This window comes from Miscanthus floridulus, chromosome 8 (genome assembly GCF_019320115.1).
Source record: "Miscanthus floridulus cultivar M001 chromosome 8, ASM1932011v1, whole genome shotgun sequence".
NCBI lineage: Eukaryota > Viridiplantae > Streptophyta > Magnoliopsida > Poales > Poaceae > Miscanthus > Miscanthus floridulus.
Genome location: NC_089587.1, coordinates 19712550 through 19733766, shown reverse-complemented (window position 1 = coordinate 19733766; position 21217 = coordinate 19712550). Strand labels below are relative to the sequence as shown.

General features: G+C 43.5%; 3 protein-coding genes and 1 long non-coding RNA gene across 4 annotated transcripts; 3 read left to right on the top strand and 1 right to left on the bottom strand.

Moving 5' to 3' along the window:
* The first annotated feature begins 315 nt into the window (after window positions 1-315).
* Window positions 316-2902, top strand: LOC136471281 (chorismate mutase 2, cytosolic). Its single transcript, XM_066469012.1, has 5 exons — window positions 316-690; window positions 1613-1699; window positions 1791-1934; window positions 2044-2136; window positions 2463-2902. Exons 1-5 carry the CDS (start codon window positions 490-492, stop codon window positions 2697-2699), a joined length of 762 nt encoding a protein of 253 aa, XP_066325109.1. The 5' UTR covers window positions 316-489; the 3' UTR covers window positions 2700-2902.
* A 2039-nt stretch (window positions 2903-4941) lies between these two features.
* On the top strand, window positions 4942-7769 carry LOC136471280 (uncharacterized). The gene is made up of 3 exons (XR_010761984.1): window positions 4942-5070; window positions 5154-5288; window positions 7095-7769. It is a non-coding gene; the product is annotated as an uncharacterized lncRNA (long non-coding RNA).
* A 92-nt stretch (window positions 7770-7861) lies between these two features.
* On the bottom strand, window positions 7862-9761 carry LOC136471279 (acetyl transferase GW6a-like). Its single transcript, XM_066469011.1, has 3 exons — window positions 9418-9761; window positions 9146-9303; window positions 7862-8996 (listed from the first exon to the last, which is right to left on the bottom strand). The coding sequence occupies exons 1-3, from the start codon at window positions 9700-9702 to the stop codon at window positions 8132-8134; spliced, it is 1308 nt and encodes a 435-aa protein (XP_066325108.1). The 5' UTR covers window positions 9703-9761; the 3' UTR covers window positions 7862-8131.
* A 4306-nt stretch (window positions 9762-14067) lies between these two features.
* On the top strand, window positions 14068-14763 carry LOC136468656 (uncharacterized). Its single transcript, XM_066467146.1, has one exon. The coding sequence runs from the start codon at window positions 14068-14070 to the stop codon at window positions 14761-14763; it is 696 nt and encodes a 231-aa protein (XP_066323243.1).
* The last annotated feature ends 6454 nt before the right edge of the window (window positions 14764-21217 follow it).

Here is a 21217-nt window from a genome sequence, read left to right as displayed (position 1 = left end):
CTGGCCGAAGCTAAGAAAAGCTAGGCCGAAGCTAAGAAAAGCTACTTAAGCTTTATCTCCACTGGTTGAAGCTAATAAAAGCTACTCCACTATATAAGAAAAGCTACCCTAATATATGAAGCGGAGCTATACCAAACACGTCCCAAAACCCGGTCTTCTACGAATGGACCAGGAGAGCAATTGCCAATTTATGTGGAGGACTCTGTGTGTTAGTTTCCACACTCGGGCGGTCGGTCGTGCACGCACTGCACTTCTTTTTTTAGGTGGAGCAAATTGGTCATTTTGGCCCCTATGGCCACTCAAACCATTTCCACCAACTACTCGCAGTCCGCGTCAACACCACTGCAGCCACCACCGTGCGAGGGGAGGCCCAAATCACGCGCCTTTCCCCACTGCACCGCGGCAAACCACCCGCAGCTCACGCTTGGCTGACGGCCGACCCCATTCGTCCTAGCCCTCCCCCTCCGGCACTCCGATCCATTCCTCGCCATGGACGCGGCGGGCGGCGAGCAGCTGAGCCTGGCCGCGGTGCGCGACGCGCTGGTCCGGCTGGAGGACTCCGTGGTGTTCGCGCTCATCGAGCGCGCTCGGCACCCGCGGAACGCGCCGGCCTACGCGCCCGCCGCCGCCGGCGGAGGACATTCGCTCGTGGAGTTCTTCGTCCGGGAAGCAGAGACCCTCAACGCGAAGGCAAGCTTCTTCCTTTTCATGCGTCGCTTGTTCGTCTTACGCCGGCTGCGGCGCAAAGGCCCGACCCTGACGGCCCGACCGTCATTTTTCTCTGTTGTTAAGACTTGTATTGCCTTGCCTGGTTGAGGAACTATGCGGATGAGGCCAAATCACTGCGCGCTCAAGTTCTTGGTCGGGCTGAACCTGTCGTTTGTTATTGTAAATGTGATCAGCTTACCTACTATTCAAGGTGACAAGATTTTTAAACGCCCAGACCCCCCCATTGGTTGGGTTTGGAATTCAGCTGAAATGTAGAGGTTGCAGTTGTTGCCGTTGGCAGATTACCTATTTTTGTCTTGTGTAATGCTTAATTTAGGTCTAATTTAACTAGTAAAGCAAATCGTTTGTAGAACTTCAGTACACTAGTAGGATTGAAATAAGGGCTTCTTCTTTTTTTAGGTTCACATTATATGCAGTTATGGCACTTGGTGAAACCCAGATCTTATCAGGGTAGAGATGGATTTTGGTTCTTTGAGCACCCTTGGCACTTCTCTACATGGCTTTCCACTGTGTGTTGATTCGAAGAACTGAATCCTGTCTCTATTTGTTTGTGTCAAATTCAGTTGGCTCGCAAAAATAAAATATACTTCCTATTATTTATCTAACTGAGTTACTAATATGATCAATCATTGTTTACTGATATTTCATTGGACATGAACAAGGTCAAAACATCTATTGAAGTGCTTAAAAATGTTCTTACCCAAGCCAAATAGCACAGAGGGTCAGAGGCCACTGGTGGTATTTGCACATATACCGCAACAATAACATTTCTGTGCTATCTCCTTCGCAATCTTAATACATGTGTGAATTTTCATATGCTGCAATAGTTATCATTCTTGTGCAATCTCATACACAATCTCAATACGTTCGTGAATTCTCATAGGCTGGACATTATCAAAAGCCAGATGATGTTCCATTCTTCCCTCAAGATCTCCCCTCGCCCCTCTTTCGTACCAAGACTTCCCCAAAGGTGCGCATCGTCAGGCATTAACCTTGGCATATCAAGAACTGATAATGATAACTGCTGAGATGCTGAACTTCTATTGCTTTTTTTTTATTAGGTTTTGCATCCTTTTGCTTCATTGGTCACTGTGAATGATGCAATATGGAAAATGTATTTTGATGAATTGCTCCCACTGTTCACTGTTGATGGTGATGATGGTAGCTATGCACAAACAGTTGCATTGGATTTTGCGTGTCTGCAGGTATGATTTCTATGCTAGAATTTCTTTTACTACAGGAATAAATGCAAATTGGCAGCCTTTCACTTTGAAATTATTGTATGCCTGTAACATACGGTTTTGTTTCTTGTAGGTTCTATCACAAAGAATTCATATTGGTAAATATGTTGCTGAGGTGAAGTTCAAAGACGCTCCTCAAGATTATAGTCGATTAATAAAAGCAAAGGTCAATCTACTGAACATCTCATTCTCTTCCTCCTCAAATTATCTTATATTTACAGGGTTGGTAGGTTTAGTGGTATTATGTATAGCAATATAAGAAATGTTTGGTGTTCCCAAGGGCTACACATATTGGTGCACCTTGATAGTTGAAGTTCAACTAAGAAAACAGCTTAATTTCCTCCAATGGGTAGCTTTGTATTTGTATGTTATATATATTGTATGGTACTAAGGTACTCACACATTATCACATCTTCAGACTGCTTTCAATGTGCTTTAGACATGAAGCTCCAGAACATGAACCATTTATACTTCATCACACTGTCAATGCAGGACAGCAATTCTCTGATGGATCTGCTGACATTCAAGGCTGTGGAAGAGAAGGTCAAGAAGAGAGTAGAGAAGAAGGCTAGGACCTTCGGGCAGAACGTCATCTTGGAGGACAATGCCACTGCTGGTGACAGCGAGTGCAAGGTCGATCCCAAAGTGCTCTCCAAGCTGTATGATCAGTGGGTGATGCCACTGACCAAGGACGTCGAAATCGAGTATCTCCTGCGCCGCCTTGACTGATCACCGATTAGCTGTAGCTGCAAATTTTATGTATGCGTGGTTTTCAGTTTGTTGTGCGCATGCCTTTATTTGCTTTATCATTAAAACTCAACTACGAGAGAATGTTACCAGGATCTGGACTTCGTCTGTCTCATCCTGCCTGACCATCATCTGCATGAGTGTGGCACCCATGATGTGGAATGCAAGGAATGTAGTCCAGCTGACCAGCTGCTTCCATGTTATCTTTAAGCACCTGTTGTTCGTCTGGAAGTGACTGGCAACACAGTTGGGCACCAATTCTCTGGTTTAGAAACGTATTATGTTTCTTGCTTACCTGACAAATACTAAGCAAAATAGTTACAGCTTTGACATGTACTCCCTCCGTCCCAGTATATAAGGTGTAACCACCTCTGGTTCAAAGATGAGTATCTTTCAACACTGTATTACTGTATCGATGTACGTGTGTCTAGAGAGAGCACGCCTTATGTTATAGGATTTGAATAAAAAGTGATTACGCCTTATATATTAGGACGGAGGGAGTAGTCAATAATTTGGTTCCCTTGTGGTGATCAGTTAACTAGTCCAAGCTGATTATTACGGGCCTTTGTTGACAGTAAAATTGAGGGAAATGGGCAATAATGTCAAGCTGAAAAACTTCAGAGCAGGTCCCGATGTTGAACCGTGCAAGGCATTATATAGGTACACCCATACGATTTATGCTTTAGTTTTACATCAACAAATGTAATGGACGCTTGTCAATTGTTTGCGTACGTGATTAACCCTGCTTTCGCTTGCCTTCCCAGTGATGTGTCATGAATGAAACTGAGCTGCTGGGTCTCCACTGCCTCTTTTAACATCCTTACTACAGATCCTCGCAGTGTTACTTCTCATGATATGGAATGGAAAGTTCCTCTTCACGATGATAGTACCTTGTTTTTGTTGGGCTATCCCTCCACATGGAGGATGCAATTGAGCCCAGCAAAAACATCCCACAAGCCCAGTGCTTGTACACCGTTGATTTCGGTTGGAATCAATGGTTGAGATTGATCCTAGGAAGGATAAAAGAGAGAAAACTCTAGCCTCCATTCTCAGCTGAGCAAGAGAGAGAGCTGCTGCTGTGAGAGAGGAGGTAAGAGCAGAACACAAGAACAACACAACTTGAAAGAAGAAAGGAAGAAGGAGAAGCAAATCTGTCCAGATTTGCTGGCTCTGAACCGGTCATCTTCAAGCCGGTGATTGGAGTCTCAAACGTGGTTGGATTGGCACCAAACTTGGTGAGCTCGTTCCTCACTTAGGCCCTGTTTGGTTGAGCTGTGGCTGTGGGAAAAAGCTGCTGTGGGCTGTGAGCTGTGGAAAAGCTGCTGTGGGCTGTGAGCTGTAGAAAAGCTGAAAGCTGTTTGGTTAAACAAATATAAAATATACCTTTTATCTTTATCTCTCTTGAAACAACTATGGAAGAGCTTTTTATTCCACCAATTTCGAAAAGCAGAAAGCCAAAAGCCAAAAGCAGGGTCAAACCAGCTTTCAAAAATGAACTACGGAAAAGCAGCTGCTTCTGAAAAAGCACCCTCCAAAAGCAGCCCCTTTGGTTGGGCTTTTGGCTTTTGGGGCCAAAAGCCAAAGCCAAAAGCCCAACCAAACAGGGCCTTAGAGTACTTCGATTTGTTAAGTTGGTTTGAGGATTGGTTGAGTAGAGCACCAGATTTGAGAGGGGTTTTGTCAGTTCGGGTCACTGCAGTTTCAGAACATAGCAGTTTTAGTAGATGATTTGTTTGGGTGGTCAAACGGTGTCCGATTGAGCTGAAATTTGGTAAGTGGTTAGGGGACTCGTGGATATAGTTTCCTACCAAAATTCTTGCACATTGGATCTGTTTTTTTGTAAGATATGAACTGATTACAGAGGGGGACAGAATCTGTTACTTCTCTGTTTGGCTGCTGCCATTCCTCTTGTTAGAAGGTTGTGGTTGTAGTTGATGCCAAGTTTGTAACTTGATGAATGTGTTGCTGCTGGTGTAATCCTCTAGATGCTCTAGAGAAGACTGCTTGTACCCATTATTAAATATAGTGGAAGCTTGCAAGCTTGGAGTGGACCGGTCCCGTGGTTTTTACTCCTCACCTTGAGGAGGTTTTCCACGTAAATCATTGTGTCTATTGTGCATGTGATTGTTAATTGCCGTTGCTGATCAGATGGTAAATGTTCTTCTCATCATTCATCACAAGATGAGGGATTAATTGTGCATTGTATTTGCCCTTTTAACCCAACAGTTTTCTTCCCCCTTTGTATGAAAAAGGGTGCATCAATTGGCAGTACACCGTTTGAGTCACTATCCTATCTAGTGCATCAGCTGAGCCCACATGGCCTGAAGATGCACTGGAGAAAGTTTATCTGCAGGTATTTATAGTTCGATTGTTATTGAGGAACTTATTCATGAAAAACTCATACGCAATAGCTAACATCTATGACAAATAATATAGGGAGATTTTCATGATCTTTGACTTGGGTTCTATCTCTATGATAAACGAGAAGAAGCTTGTGGCATCACCGCTATTTCTTGTCAGAGAGGAAGTTCAGAAGAGTAATTACTTGAAAATGCTCGGGAAAAACTAAAGGTTAGCAATTTTTTATGATTTTTTTTCTGTGGTTTCTTTTGTAACTCTGCTGTTTGAACTTACCTTCAGGTTGGAACTTTAAATCAGTAGGATTCTATAGACAAGTTTGGTTATTTTGACTGATATTTTTTCAGTTCCTTGAACCACAAGCTTATAAAATTCCAATGGCTAAACTAAGTACAGATGTGGAGTACCAAGGCAGATCTGGTCCCAATTCATATGATTATGTCTGCTGGGCGAAATGCCTAATTCCTAATACTAATGAACGAAGTTGAAAGACACTGTGGCATGTGCAACAGCCATCCTTTGAGCCAACTGAGGCAAGGAGTTGGCAGCATGCAGCTTATCTTCATGCCTATATTTGTTGAATTAGCTATCCTTGTCATTTTTTTGGGCAAGTAACAAGAAGGAATGAGATCTAACACATTGTTTTGAGAGTTCCTCTTCTCAGCTGTTGCCATCCAGCTTCCAGCCCTCCTCACTCCTCAGCATGGTGGGATATAACTCGTTATTTTGAAAGTGTATCTGTTTATGAATCGAACCTTATTGGACATGATGTGTGGACAGGGAGTCAAAACTGGTATAGTCTTGTCAGTGCTCCTAAGCAATCGGCTATAAAGTAGATCAAAATAAACATGCGTGATTACTGTATTCTTGTGGATCTTTCACTTTCCAAAAAAAAAGCAACATGATATCTTTTTGGTCTCCGGGAATGATTCGAAGTGTATTTCTCATTCATCATTGGTGATTAATCTTCACCAGTAAATTACTATTTCAGATTATTTGGAGTGCGTTTCTTATCCATCATTGCTGATTAGTCTTCATCAGTGAATTATTATTTCAGGGATTAGTATCTGTGCCAATTGGTGCGTGCAAAATAAAATTTTGTGATTAGTCTTTACCAATAAATTACCATTCATATATTAATATCTATGCTATTGGAATGTGCAAAATAAAGTTTTCGATTGCAGGATACTATTCACTGACTGGTATTTTTGTTTGTTGTTAGCTTTTCTTTGTTCTTTTATTCTTTCTAGGCTTGTTATATTATTACTAGCCATTTTTTCTCTTTTATTTGGGTACATTCCTCTTGCAAGGTGACCTAAAAGCAGATTGTTGTTTTGTCTAACTTATTTATTTGTTCCCTTTGTAACAAGTTCTATTCGGTTTTTGCTTAAGTGGTTCACTAACTGATTGGACTGATATTTTGCTTATCCTCGTCCAATTGCAGTTCTTGTTAGATATAGTTGCATAGTGTCTTTTAAGCAGACTGGACTGCTTCTGCATATTCTTGTCCACATTACAGTCTTTATTAGATGGGCCAACTCGCATATTTATTCTCAATCTGCACATGACAGCCAGCAACAGATATGCTTCTGTCTTTAATTTGTGGCCTCCTATCTAGGGAGGCTCTTTAGACCAAGAGAAATGCAAGGAATGTTCTGTTCATAGTTTGAAAAAAAATTTACACAGCAGATGTATGACATAAACAACTGCACTTTTTCTCGGTGCACATAGAATATCTTCAGTTTTGTTCTGTTTGCATTTGGAAAATGAACAGCCAACACATGTAAGTTGGCATCGATAGCTGCATGTCATTCGAAGTAGGAAATGCATTTCAGAATCAAATTCCAAGCTGTATTGGTTTCCAGTGTCATTTGCAAATTGCACTATTTTGCAATTTTATGTATTTTTGCCCTCTGTACATATTTTTTACTTCTTTATAGAAAAACATATTTGTTACTTTTCACCAAACAAATAGTTTGATTGCTACGTATATCATAATATACAACGTTTCTGTTTCAGGTTTTGGAGAACCTAAGGATACTGAGGCAGTACAAGAATAAAATTGCTTCGTTTGTTTCTTAGCTGTTTCTATCCTGATTAAGAGAGAGCCCAGAACGTAAGTCTTAGTATAAATTTCACGTAGGGCCTGGCCGTGGCCAGTACGGCTTGAAGAAGATACGCACTGTCTGCACTCTGCAATTGGGTAAAAGGCAATTAGTATTCGAGCCCCTTTATATGCTATCTGGGGTTGGTTGTGACATTATCACGAAATCAGCACTTTCCTTTGTGAGCTGCATTCAGCTGACCCATCAAGTTGCTGCATAGAAAAGCCTTTCATTTTCAACATTCAGAGATTTGATCTAACATTTGTGCCAGATGTGATCTTGTTGAAACAAGAGATTACTACAAGATACAGTAAGTAGAAGACTTCTTTCAAAGCTTCAATACCTTGATTTACGTTTGTTCGATGGTCAGTGATATGGACCTTATAAATTATTCAAGGGAACTATTGATTGTAACGGGTATGTTTGGTATGGCTCTTGCTCTAGCTTCAACAACAGCTTCGGCGGAGGAGCCGTACCAAATACCTTTGGAGGAGGAGTTTTTTTTTTTCGGAGCTGCAATTTGTGGCTTCTCCCTCCAACTCCCTTTTGTAGTCCTCATCACTCAAATTCACGCTGGTTGCATGGTCGATGCTGCTGTGACTCAGTTCATGTAAACTATAAACAAATAAACTTTATTCACTTTGAAATTTGATTGAATAACTGTGCTAGAATGAGCTATGATTCATTGCTATACAAGAGACCCCAAGTGCAGCATATCCAGTGTTCTGGCCCTTGAATGCATCTTCGAGAGATAGATGACCAGTTCACTTAGAAAATGACCACCGACTGCTCTCCAGAAGTTCAGAGTTTCAGAACCAATCATACTTGGGGTGCAAGTGCAAGCTGCAAGACGCAATCCAATTTTTGTATCGACTTGCAACATCATGTCCATGTATAATGTATATACAGGGTCTTCATAAAAAATCAAAACTTGTTCGCATTGGGCCAACGTCAGAACTCCCGGGGGTCCACGAACAGGACGCTGGGCGGCGGCGACGTCGTCCACTCATCGTCGTCGCTGCCAGCATTGTCGCTGGCGGTGGAATCACCGAGCTTCTTGATACACCAGACGTCCTCGTCGCACGAGAACTTGGGCCAGTGCGGCACCACGGCCTTGGCCGGGTCGTCAGGCCCGAGGTCGGCCGCCAGAACGGCGCACGCGGGGTTCTTGCGCGCGACGTTGTGCGCGTGCCGGCAGAGCGAGCGGAGGAGCGCCGGGCCCTCCGGTCCGGACATGCGGAGGCCGTACATGAGGTAGGTCCCGAACGGGCGGAAGATGTCGGGCACGGAGGGCACCTGCAGCCACGGCGCGTGGCGGTCGAGCGCGCGCGCCGCGGCCAGGGACGCGCGGAGGAGCGTGGGCGCGCCGCCGACGCGGAGCCGGAGGGAGCGCGTGGCGTCCCAGACGCTGAGCAGCGCAAACGACGGCGGCGTCCGCGCGGGGTCCTCGTCGGGGCCGCCGCCGCGCTGGATGGCGAGGTACGTGCCGAGGGTGAGCTTGTGGTTGAGCAGGGCCGGGAGGTCGGCGGGGAGGAACTCGCAGGCCAAGGGCGGGAGCAGCGCGGCGTAGGCGGCCACGGCGAGCGGCGGGGGCAGGCGCAGCACGCGGTGGGCTCGCGGGATGCGCACCCGGTGCCGGTGCACGGGGTGGCCCAGGAACACCGGCCGCCGGAACGGCGCGTACGCGAAGCGGCCGGTGAAGAGCGCGAGCGACGCCGCGTTGGACTCGGTGGTAGCCATGGTGGCGTACGCCGCGCCGCGCGCCGCGCACCACGACTCGGCGCGCCGGACCAGCTCCGTCGCGATCCCGAGGCGCCTGCAAAACGGAGACGAAGGCGACTGTCAGCGCACTGACCCCACGTGGTGGTGGTGGTTGCTCGCATTGCTTTGCTCGCGCAATGTGTCAGCATCGGATGATTTGTGCACAGTGATTAACTCGGGTTAATTGCTCAGTTGTTTAATCACCTGTGGGAGGGGGATACCCTGAGGCCAAGAAGGCATGCCACCTTGACGAACTGCTTCGAGCTGCTGCTGAGGCTTTGCTTCTTCTTCCCTCTGCTCACCATCCTGGTGCACGCCTTGATCACTCCGACAACCTCGTCTTCGTCCCCGTACTCAGCAACCTGAACAAATCAAGCACACTGATGAGCATCGCTATCATGCCGGAGGCACGCAAGGTCAGACTGAAGCGTCAATGGCGGCGGCTGGGTGCATGCGTTGTGGTATAGTAAAATTACCAGCATGACGTTGTCCGGCGCATGGCGCACCCGGGCAAACGGATGGCCGATCTGCTCGACGTAGAGCGACATGCCTTTCTTCTTCTTCTTCTTGCTGCTCTTGGTCGTCTTCTCCGCACCGCCACCATCATGGTCGGCGACAGGGTCAGAGCCTTGGTCGCCCGACAGGCCGACCTGGCACAGACGCTCCAGCTCCTCCACAGCCCGGAGGTCCCTCTCCACGTCAAACTCCCTCACTCTTATCATCGTCTTCTTCACTGGCTCTGCTTCGTCCATCACCCCCATACCTCTCTACCACTTTCTTGCTAATAACTCAGTTATGGACTATGGTGATCTCTCTCTGCTGTTTTTCCAGTAGATTGAGCAAAGCAAACACAACTACAAGCTTCTTGAGAGCTCTTGTTGAGTGCTGCTGCTTCTCACTTGGGAGGGAAGGAGCTGGGCATTTATACACGTAGGCAGAGAGAGAGAGAGAGAGAGAGAGAGAGAGAGAGAGAGAGAGAGAGAGAGAGGAAAGAGCTTAGGAGGCTGGGGTCTGTGGGTCCAGGAGAAAACAATAGTAGTGATCAATGGATGACATGCAAGGGGGGAAAACAATGTTGAAGCTTGATTTGATCACTAGTAGGGATTAACAAGTGATGTTGAGTATGATGGCAAACCCAACATAAACATGGCATAGAATATGTCTCTGTGCTTATCTAATAATGTAGGACCAGTTCCTAGCCATCTCTCTGCAGTTCCATGTCCTGTACTCCTGTGTATAGCTGTCCTTAACCACTACTCCTTAATTACGAGTGTTAAGAAATGGGGCCTAGTTAGGAACCGTGGCCAATTAGCTAGATATATATAGATGCAATATTGTTGTTACCGAAGTCACGCATATGCAGCTATGGATTATGCTGCCTAGCTACTCTGTGTTGAAAGATAGTAGGGACACTACTATGTTTAAACAAGTGAGATTCTGCTCTGTGTTTTCTATGTATGTATTGCTTACTAGCTAAGCTCACCTAGCTTTATGAACATTGATGAAGTTAGATAGCTGGGATGTAGGCCAAAACCTAGAAATTCCAGCTAGGGCATCCAAATATATATTGCTGCGGGCAAAGCATTTATGTGGATCAGTACCCAATCAGGATATAATCTTATGGAATATAATCATATATATGTCTACCTAGATATAACTGATGTTCGAGTTAAAATCCTTTGGTTGGGTTAAGAGAATTTGAGCTACAGAATAAAAGAGAGCACAAGAAAGCAATTCTTAGCCTTGAGAACTCGTGGAAAAAATCAAGCAACTCATGAATAATTTGTTACTCTTAGAGGTGAAACCTCCTAGATGGCTTGGCGTCACCCACCAAGCACCCGAGGCTATGGTGTGCTGCAGGAAGTTTGTGAGACGTACACTGTTGTCTTCGGAAGTAAAAATACCAAGCTAGTGGATTAAGGAAAGTGTTTGAAAGAGATCTAGCTTAAGCTTCACTCTCGGGTGGGATTCATGGTGGTGAATACCAACTTTAGATAAACAAATCTTTGCATCTCCACTTTGGTCTGATTGTGAATCCCCTTATTTTTTATTTTATTTATTCGCGAATGGTGAATCCCCTTATTTGCATTCCATTGTGATTCTTGTGTGTTCTACTTGGTTTGTGCTTACTTGTGTGTAGGGACCTCGTGATAGTAACTTCCTGGACGTCATCTAGGAGCTGCGGTCTTAATTGCTTATCTTAAATAACTCAATCCTGGTGTATCCAATTTTTTTAAGAAAATCGGAGGATGTGATTTGGAAACTGGACCATAATTTTTGCTAATTCCACTACGAGTTTTGTAAAATTAAGGGAACACTAATTCCAAGCGACGTACCAATCCTTTCACAGGCTTTGTTGTAGTACTCCCAAATGACTATGAGCCGTTCATTTATTTTGATCGGACGCTTATGATCTCTTGTTGGTAACAGGTGAAATATATATATATTTATTTTTTTATTTTGTAAAATGGGATAAGTATGGAAAGTTTTGGATATAAAATATATTTTTCCTATATTTGATTGATGCATGCTGATATGGTCGATATAGCAAATCTTTTTAATTTTGCAACGTTGGACTAGATATCTTTTGATTGCAATGTAATCTGATACACTTGATTTTATATGAATGTGATTTGCATGTGCAACGTTAATTATGTGTTGCATGTATCAGCAGAGTCAGAATTATATTGGTTTTGGAGTTCAACGTTGTATTAGCTTTTGTGGTTTCAAACAAAAGAGCGTGTGCGTTCTGGAGATCAAAATCAACGTTGCATCAACAAACTCTTTTTTATGTATAACGTTGTGTTGACATTGGCCATCTTCGTTTGGAGTTGCATAGTATAAGGAAGTGAAAAATAATTAAAAAAAGATTAAATATACGATTGTATCATATGTTTTTTAATCTATGTGATTTAGTAAAATCCACAATGTTAATGGGCAAATTCCAAGTGCACGTTATGCATCAAAAATGATTTTTTAATTTTAATTAATGCCAATGCCTGCTTGTGCGCTTCTGTGATGTACGCCATTGGGATCCCATGCTGCCTGGTGCACATAATTAAGAAAGGAAAGGCAACTATGTTTGGCCGGTGGCTAGGGGATTTGGGAGATTTTCCCCCCTTCTCTTAAGTTATTATTTGTTTATATATTTAATTTAGAAAATTTCAAAAATCAATGGTCTAGATTTATTTGAACTATTACCTCCTATTAGGTAATAGGAGTACCGTACCTTAGTATTGCACTCCTTTCAAAGAGGATTTTGCAAGCTTCGTTATTTGTGCTAATATAAGGATAATATCCTTGTGAAACTGAACATATTTGTTTCTGAAAAGAAACAGGGACCTAAAATTGAAGGTAATAGAAACTGAAGATACCCCCTGTCCCTACTAGCTGACCTAATAAGCTCATTTCCTTCTATTTCAGGTATGCTGGTGAGAATGTTTGGCCTATTTCCTACTGGTTTCTTAGCTCCAACTTGGGATTTTGAGTTGTATCAGTCTTCGTCAGGATCAACCTGGCAAACTTGTAAACTTGTTGTCGTCGTGCATGTGTTTAACATATTGCATGATGATTCCGTGACCCCATTCTAAATTGCATGTCATATTCAACCATAGCTTACACTCTTGAGCAATTGTACTCTTTAGGATTAATAATTATTTGCAATGGACTTGCACACGACTTGCTGAGTGTTTTTCTCACCTCTACACTATATATAGACATCTGTGTGATGGTACTCCCTCCGTTCCAAATAATTGATGTTTTGACTTTTCTAGATACATTGTTTTTTACTACGCATCTAGACATAGTGTATATCTAAGTGCATATATAGCAAAAGCTACGTATCTAGAAACATCTTATCGTTTGGAATGGAGGGAGTAACTGGTAAGTTCAATTGACGGTGAAAGTTTATTGACGCGATCAATGAGGCCTAGGTCTGAATTAATTCAGGGATGTATATGCATCTTAACTTTGAAAACTAATAACCATATGAATATAAGCTATTATCCGAATAACTCGTGACGATTTTTCATATACGAAACATTCCTAACAAATTTCCGAATGTTTTGAACCGTTAATTCTTCATTTTCATGACGGTTCTTGGCCAACAGGAGTGATCAGTTCTGTATTTGATAGTAGTTGTTTACTGCACACTAACCATGCATGCATGATTATCACTAAAATACATATCATAATAAAGATAATCAAGGAACAACTTTTATAGAAATCAAATTAAAAATAGCTTGATCCTGTCTTTGCGAGAATATTTTAGACTGGAGTAAAGTGGACCAAGTTTGGCTGTACTGCAGTACTAGTGTGTACTTGCTGTAATGCTAAGTCTAGTACTGGTACCACCCTAAACCACATTGAATGCTTAATCAGTATGCAAACTATAAGCGCACGTTGAATATCATTTTGACCATAGGAGCTTTCCTCGTCCGTTCCAACTAGTGTGGTACTGAAACAAAGTTGTTAGCTAGCTAGTACATTTCCTTGACAGATGATGTGTGTCCTAATCCTACTGAATATACATAGAATTTTTTTTGTTTAGAATGTAGATTTTTTTTGAGGAAATTTTAGAATGTAGATCAGAGTATATATACTTATCGGTTGGTGTAAATCGATAGATGAGTGATGAATTTGTCCCGTGTATCATGCATTCTGAATCTATTTTAATTGGGTTCACTGTTTGTTTGTGTAAGCTATAGCCAAATTTCAACACTAGGCAAACTCTAGAGCAAACTTTTGCCAAATTAATTAAGTTTGGAGTGAACCGGCAATACGTATATCCCTGCTGGTTCCAGCTGCAACGGGCAATGGCATACAGCAGTGTAATACATTTCTTGGTTCAACTTGTCAGCTTAACAAATATCAAACGAGTGGTCTAACTTGGTACGCATATATAGTTGCTTGCATTATTGTGTTAATAAATTGGGAAAATGGTGTTCTTGCCCCTGTCCAGCAGTCCAATTGTGATTTTGCCATTGTTTTTTCAACTTTGTGATTTTGCCCCTGTTATTTTAAAACGAATCATCCGTTTGCCCCTGGTTTGGATGTGTGTTAGATGAACATGGAATAAATGAATTAAAAAAAAAATCAAAATCCCTGCAAACAGAGACAAAAAGACCATGTTGCCCCTCATCTTATCTTCAACCTCCTGCTCGTCCACGACCGTGGCGCTCGCAGGGGCGCGTTGTGCGGGGGACGGTGGCACCTGGCTGCGGGGCGCGGCGCTCGCCCACGACCGCGGCGCGCGCAGGGCAGCAGCAGTGCCCGCCGCGACGCTCGGGTCAAGGCACGGGGCGGCGGCGGCGCCTGGCCGCGGGGCGCGGCGCTCGCCCACGACCGCGGCGCGCGCAGGGCAGCAGCGGTGCCCGGCCGCGACGCTCGGGTCAAGGCACGGGGTGGCGCTCGCAGGGCCCCGGCACGCGCAGGGCGGCGGTAGCGCCTGGTCGCGGGGCGCGGTGCTTGTAGGGCTACGGCACCCGCTCTTGAGCGCGGCGCGCGCAGGACAGCAGCGGCGCCCGGCCGCTATGCTTGGGTCAAGGCGCGGGGCAGCGGCGGCGCCTGGCCGCGGGGCACAAAGCTCGCAGGGCTGCGGTGCCGGCCCGCGAGCGCATCGCGCGAGGCTTGGTGCGGGGGCGTGCGGGTGCTGCGTGGCTCGGCGCAAGGCACGCAAGACGGCAGCCGAACGCGCGGGGCTTGGTGCGGGGGCGTGCGGTTGCCGCGCGTTCGCGTCCTCGGTGGCCGCGCCATGGCCGGATGGTCGACCCCGTGCCGTGCGCAACCGAGCCTCGGCCAGACAGGGGCAAAATCACAATTAGGCATAAAAACAAGGGGCAAAATCGCATGAGCATTCATGTCTTTTGTACAAAGTTTAACACCGTTAGGGGTGGATGACGGAGCAGTGGCAAACCGGTGCTTCGTGAATGGCACAGTAGGGGTAAATTCACAAAGTCAAAAAATAGGGGCAAAATCACAATTTCGATACAAAACAAGGGTACAAACGCAAGAGCCCCTAATAAATTTGCCATGGTGATTGGGAGGTGACAGAATATTCTTGATGCAACTCAAGAGAATATTTTAAAAATGTTACTGGATAGTATATATGTTTCTTAATCTTAACCAACTAAGAACATTCAAACTTATTGGATTATTGATTATAAATACTAAGTAATGTACTATAACTAATGTGCTTACGTCTGTACCAACTCAGGTGGCGTCTATTTTGACTTCACCATAATTAAGTCTATGACAAGAGAGTTAATCTAAATGTAAGCAATGCAATCAGTCATTAATGAACTCACAATGAACTCATGTGCATATATTGAGGCCCCACTTGCATTGGAACAAGAGAATTTTCTTGTACATCTTTTCTTTTGAAAAACAGATTTCTTGTCCATCTTTTACTTTGCAAAAATCCTGTGTACAAAGTTCAAGCATCATTTCAAACATGCCAGCTTGATACATTTTCCACAACTTCGCTATGGTACGATTCGTAGCAACTAATACTGATTCTGTTCCATATGTTAAGAGTACAGGAATCAACAAAACTAAGTACCTACTCAAGATCTGTCACCAAAAAGTAGCGCACATTTCGACAGACTATCATGAGGAGATATACATTTGGTACACATAGATTGAGCAACTGCCGAGATGCGTATCTAGCTAAGCAAATTGGTTAAACATTTTTTTAAGAGTTAAGCCTGGACCATTAGCTAGCTTGGTTGCATGTGAGGTCTCTCCTGGAAGGTACGTTCATCCGTGTGTACGTTGGCCTGTACATCTCCATCTCTCCATCTCCATAAAATTAACAATAGTGTGTGTTGTTCTCGATGATCCAAGAAATCCAATTAACAACGTCCTTGTAGGGACCATGTGTGCTTATAATTTTGTTCGTCAATCATCAACGTATTAAGACTACTTTTGGGCCTGATCCGGTGCGCTGTTCGATTGAGATTCTCAAAGCGTGCGTCGCTATCCAATTTTCGTGCAAATCTCAAAATTGTTCCATTCCAAAGTTCGATCTAGCTTGTTGCCTTTTGTCATGATCTTGAACATATCTGAGTCTTTGAGTTGGAAACTTAATAAAGCATATCAGGCTTCCCGAGATCATATACTCCCCCCGTCCCAAAAAAGAATAATGCTTGGTCTGTGGGTGCATAGCTGAAAACTAATAATATATAGTAGTACATAAACGATTTTTATCAATATTTGGGATTTTTTTCACTGGCTATTCATAAAAATTATGTGGTAGTACAAATAGAATTATAGGTCTACTGCTATGACCCGCTAACGGAGATACATTTCTACTAGCCGATTTTTTAACATTATCGCCGGTATAAATCCTTTATTTACACTGGCCATAGACTTAAGACAACCATCAGTGCAGATTGGATCTATAGTACTAGTAAATACCTTAAGGGGCTGCTAGTGTAAATCTTGAATTTACACTGGTGATGGCCTTAAGAAAACCGTCATTATACATATGTTTATACTGATGGTTTTCTTACCGGTATAAATAATTTGAAAAATTAATTTTCTTTTTGAACTTCACAAATAACCACTCGTGGAGAAACGACCTAAACCAAAGTAATAGTAGTCGAAAAGATCTGCAACTTTTTAGTTGACTACTTTTTTATTTAAAATTATTTATTAGGGCTCAAAAAATTGATTCAAGAATAGTGATTTTAAAATTAATATTTTTTTTATTTTCAAATGACTTAAGATGGAAAAGTGTTCTAAATCAAAGTTGTAGTACTCGACGAGATATAAAACTTTCTGGTTTAAACCTTTTTTTAATTCATTTAAGGTCTCAAAATGTATTACAATATTCACTAAAGTAAATATAAAATGAATGTATCAACCACTTAGTTAACAAGTGACTCTGAGGCATAATGCTAAGGAGCAATGCGCAAGGGATGAGGTTATGAGTTTCATCCCCAGCTCAGATTTCATGCGAAAAATCGTTTGATTTGTGTTCTTCTAGCGACAGCTTGTGTAAGCTTGTCATGATTTACACTAAGAAAAAGTCTACATAACCCCCCACCTATTGCTACTTGATTACTTCACCCCCAATTTATAAAACCAGGTATTAACCTCCTCACCTTTGCAAAGCCATTCAAATAACCCTATGGTGGTTTTGCATAGCGGTTTTGCCATGCTGGCGTGCTGAGGTGGACTTTGATGCTGACGTGGACGACTGGCAAGTGGGCCCCGCTTGTAAGTGAGTAGGTCTTCTCCCCTTACCTCCAGCGGCGGCGGCGGCGGACAAGCTGCCGCTGCCCCGCTCCTGCCTGTGCCGTCGCCGTGCTATGCCCGTGCTGTGCCGCGCGGTGCTACTGCCGCTCTAGTCACTCCCGCTGCCGTGAGCTGGTTTTTTTCCCATGGCGCGGACAATGCTGAGCTGCTTGGCGCGCACGTGAACGCCCCGCCCGCGTCGTTGTCGTCCTCGCCTCGCTAACCGCGCCACCGAAAATCACCATTTCCATTTTTTTCTACAGGCGGTTCACAAAACTAGTAGTGAAAATCCAAAGAGTGATGCCATTATAAATGTTTTATGTACTGATGATTTATGGAAGTAATGATGGATCCTTTTAAACAAAAACGTGCTACTTGATGTTTTAGCTAGGGAAAAGAAAAACCAAGGATCCAAGATTTATACAAAAAGGTCGGGTTGATTAATATATACAGTCGTCAACCTTTCGTGTGGCTTGAATTGAAACAGTGAGGCAGATGGCAAAAACTGGAAATGGTGATTTTCCGTAGTGTGATATACATAATCCCGTAGGTAGTAGGTATCAGTATTCTTGACAGTTGGCTATATATGCATGGTTCTGATGATTGTTAATCTGTGTACTTTCCAGTCAGGATCTTGTAAAATTTTAGGCAACGCGCTACGTATAACATTAATCTGCAGGTCATTAGTTGTGTGAATGGTCCTAACTGAATTTTTTATGAGCCTTTTTTTTTTTAAGTGGGCAACAGGAACACGAACGCAGCAATGATGAGTGGCATGCATACAATTAATACCAAACCCACAGGCACAATTATCGGTTAATTATCATGATCCACGAGGATACATGAAAACTATATATACAGCTCGTGTAATGATTCTGAACGATTTGGGTGCATAGATCTGCAAGTAACATTATATCTTCTGAAAAACCAGTCCTAACAACTATTGGCGCGAAATGTGCCACGCACGAGCACAAGAACATCACGTGTAATCTGCACCAGCACGAATGGCCCCGTTTGGATCAGTTCCGGATTCTTAGAAACCAGTTTTTGCTTCTAGTTTCTAAAATCTGGATTCTGAGAAAAAAACTGGTGGAGTGTTTGGATCTTAGTTTTTAAAAATCTAGCTTCATTTATTGCTCTTTGGGTCACAAGAAACTGACAAAAACTAGGTATCAACAGCCGCCTGGTTTTAAGAATTTGGCAAAAACTGACAACAAAAATTAGACTGTTTGGATCTCACCTAATTTCTAAAAGATAAATTCTTAAAAACTAGCAAAAACTAGAGATCCAAACATGACCTAAGTAGGCGGACAAAGGGAGATAACTGCCACACGGTGTGGCAGACCGCCCGGTGACCCTGAACTCATGGGCGAAGTATATATTGAAAAGATTATATTAAAGAGAAACATTATGTTTTTAGGTAAAAATATTTCTATGTAATAAGAATTATCTAGGCTCTTAAAATTCCTGCCTCTGTCACCGTTACCACACTTTCATGATAATAAACGACTAGCATCAAATAACTAGCAAATTATAACTATCATGCTTGTACGGCGATAAATGGTTAGTTTCCTAACAAATAATTATAAGATAATTATCCACTTTTAGTAAAAGAGCAACTAGTTTTCTAGTAAAGACTATCGAAGTGTGCTGTCACACCCAATTTTAAAGATAAAATTGAATGCATCAAACTCATGTGTACCCAGGGATTAGTCACACACACAAGTTGACAAATTATATAGAGTATCATCACGGTGTATCTTACATCACGATTAATAACATCACATTGTCTTACACAACACAACGGAAAGTAAAAGATAGCTCCCTCGTGGAAGCTCCAACACAGGGACGGTCGACTGGTTGACCACAAGCCTAATAGTCCTCAGGAAACTCCTCATACACGTTGTCATCTGTTACCCATCCGGAATTTTTATCCAAATATTGAAAGTAAACAAACGTAAGTACTTCCCGTACTTAACAAGTTAACATGGGGTTATGAAAGCTCAAAAAGGTTGACTCTGGTTTACAGCAGTGAACACTTTTAGTAAGTCAAGATTTTATCATCGGTTATTATCAAGTTATGCTTATGCCCAATTAAACCCACGTGATCAGATATCAGAATCAAGTGTATCATATTATCATCATAGAACATCATAAATGAGCACAATAATTAACTAGTTATTCTGTAAGTTTTCTGGGCCGCTCGTGACCATGAGCACGGCTGTTATAACAGTTTGTAACCCTCTGCAGAGGTTGTGCACATTCACCGCGAGTCATGATTCCCATATGCCTGGGTTAATTACTCCCATATCACTGCCAAGGTGAGCGGGCAGGGTACACTATGAAGCCATTTCATAGGTTTCTCTAACAAGTTAGGGCCGCTAGGTTTCCTCGGCGGACAGATGTAGGAACCCCCTTTCCCACATGACACATATCCATCACGGCTATACACATAGGAACAGAGGCAGCCCTATACCCAACGTGGCAAGCCCCTTTTGCGCCATAAAGGTAACCTCTAACAAGCTAGAAAAGATCCTATTACTGAGCTAAAGTCAGAGCCATATGACTCTCACGGTTGCACTGTCAGTCCCAGCTTTTGCCGACAGATAAGTCCTTATGGAGGGCTTAGGGCATCATGATCAAAGTCATTTGTACCTTCGCCCTATGAATCAGTTGTTATAAAGCATGTTTTACCCTTAGTTCCATAGAACCATTAATCATTGTATAGACCATGTTCAGTAAGAGCGCTAGCAATCTTCCCATATGCAATTAACCCATAGAAGTCAAGGAAACATGTCATCAAATAACTAGGATGTCCTTACGGTTATCAAAGTTAGACACATGCACATGAGTGAATGATTAAAGTGAATAGGACATCAACATAGGCCCATGCTATACTTGCCTTGGTTAGCAAACTCCTGCTGCTCTTGCTGGTCATCGAAGAACTCTTGGTCTCCAACATTCTCCTCACCGTCTGAACGCAACCAACACGGCAACATACAACATTCCAAAGGCATTCATGCAAAGCAAATAATCCTATAGTTAGAACAGTACACTAGTAGTATAGAAAACAAGATAAAATGTTTATGAAAAGATTCTATGTCTCGCTACGATCACGTCAACACGAAGTTCACGAAAAACGGAGCTAAAACGCAAAAGTTATGATTTAAACGAGATTTCCTATAGCAATTTATTTAACTAAATCTAATCTCAAAATTTAAATGTTGCAAACAGGGTTAACAGTGGTATTAACATGTATAGAACTTAATTGCGAACCTAACGAAATTTGAACGGGTCAAATCGGAGCTATAACGACGATTTTATAAGCAAAACAGTGCAATGGCATTTCTGTAAATACTGAAAACATACTTTGGACTAAAAAGTATATTTTTACGTTTTCAAAAGGGGAAAGCGTACTAAGGAATTGTGTTTTGGCAAAGTTACCCGCGAAGGGGTATCGACCATTCAGGGCCGTTGATCAAGGAATGGGTGGCTCGGATTAGGTCAGGGGAAGAGAGAGAAGGAAGGCCGGCGGGGAACAGTGCTCCAGCGGCGGGGCTCCATGGCCAGCGACAAGGTCACCAGCGCGTGTGGACTCGGCCTTCGGGCCATGGTTCGAAGAACCGAGAGCACCGGGGGATAGCGGGGGTTCACGTGACCTTGTCCAGGCCGAGAAGGTGGCCGGAGGAGAGAGCCAAGACGGCGGTCACCATTACCGGCGATGCGGAGCTTCTCGGCGCACACGGCTAGGGCTCTAGAAGCCACGAAACTCGAAATAAATGGCATGGGGAGGAGGAGAGGAAGGTGACGAAGCTCACCACGATGACAAACAAGGTCAAAGTCGGCTTGGGGATGGCAATCCGCGCGGAGGGGAAGACGGCAGACCTCGACGTAGCGGTTGTGGCTTCCTCGAGCATGGGCGAACGCGAGAGGGAGTGGGGAAAATAGTAGGTGGAGTGGGGAAGGGCTTGGCCTACTTTTGTAGAGTCCGAGCGCTCGGGAGACACTCCCACGACACACGACGTGGGCGCAGAGCGG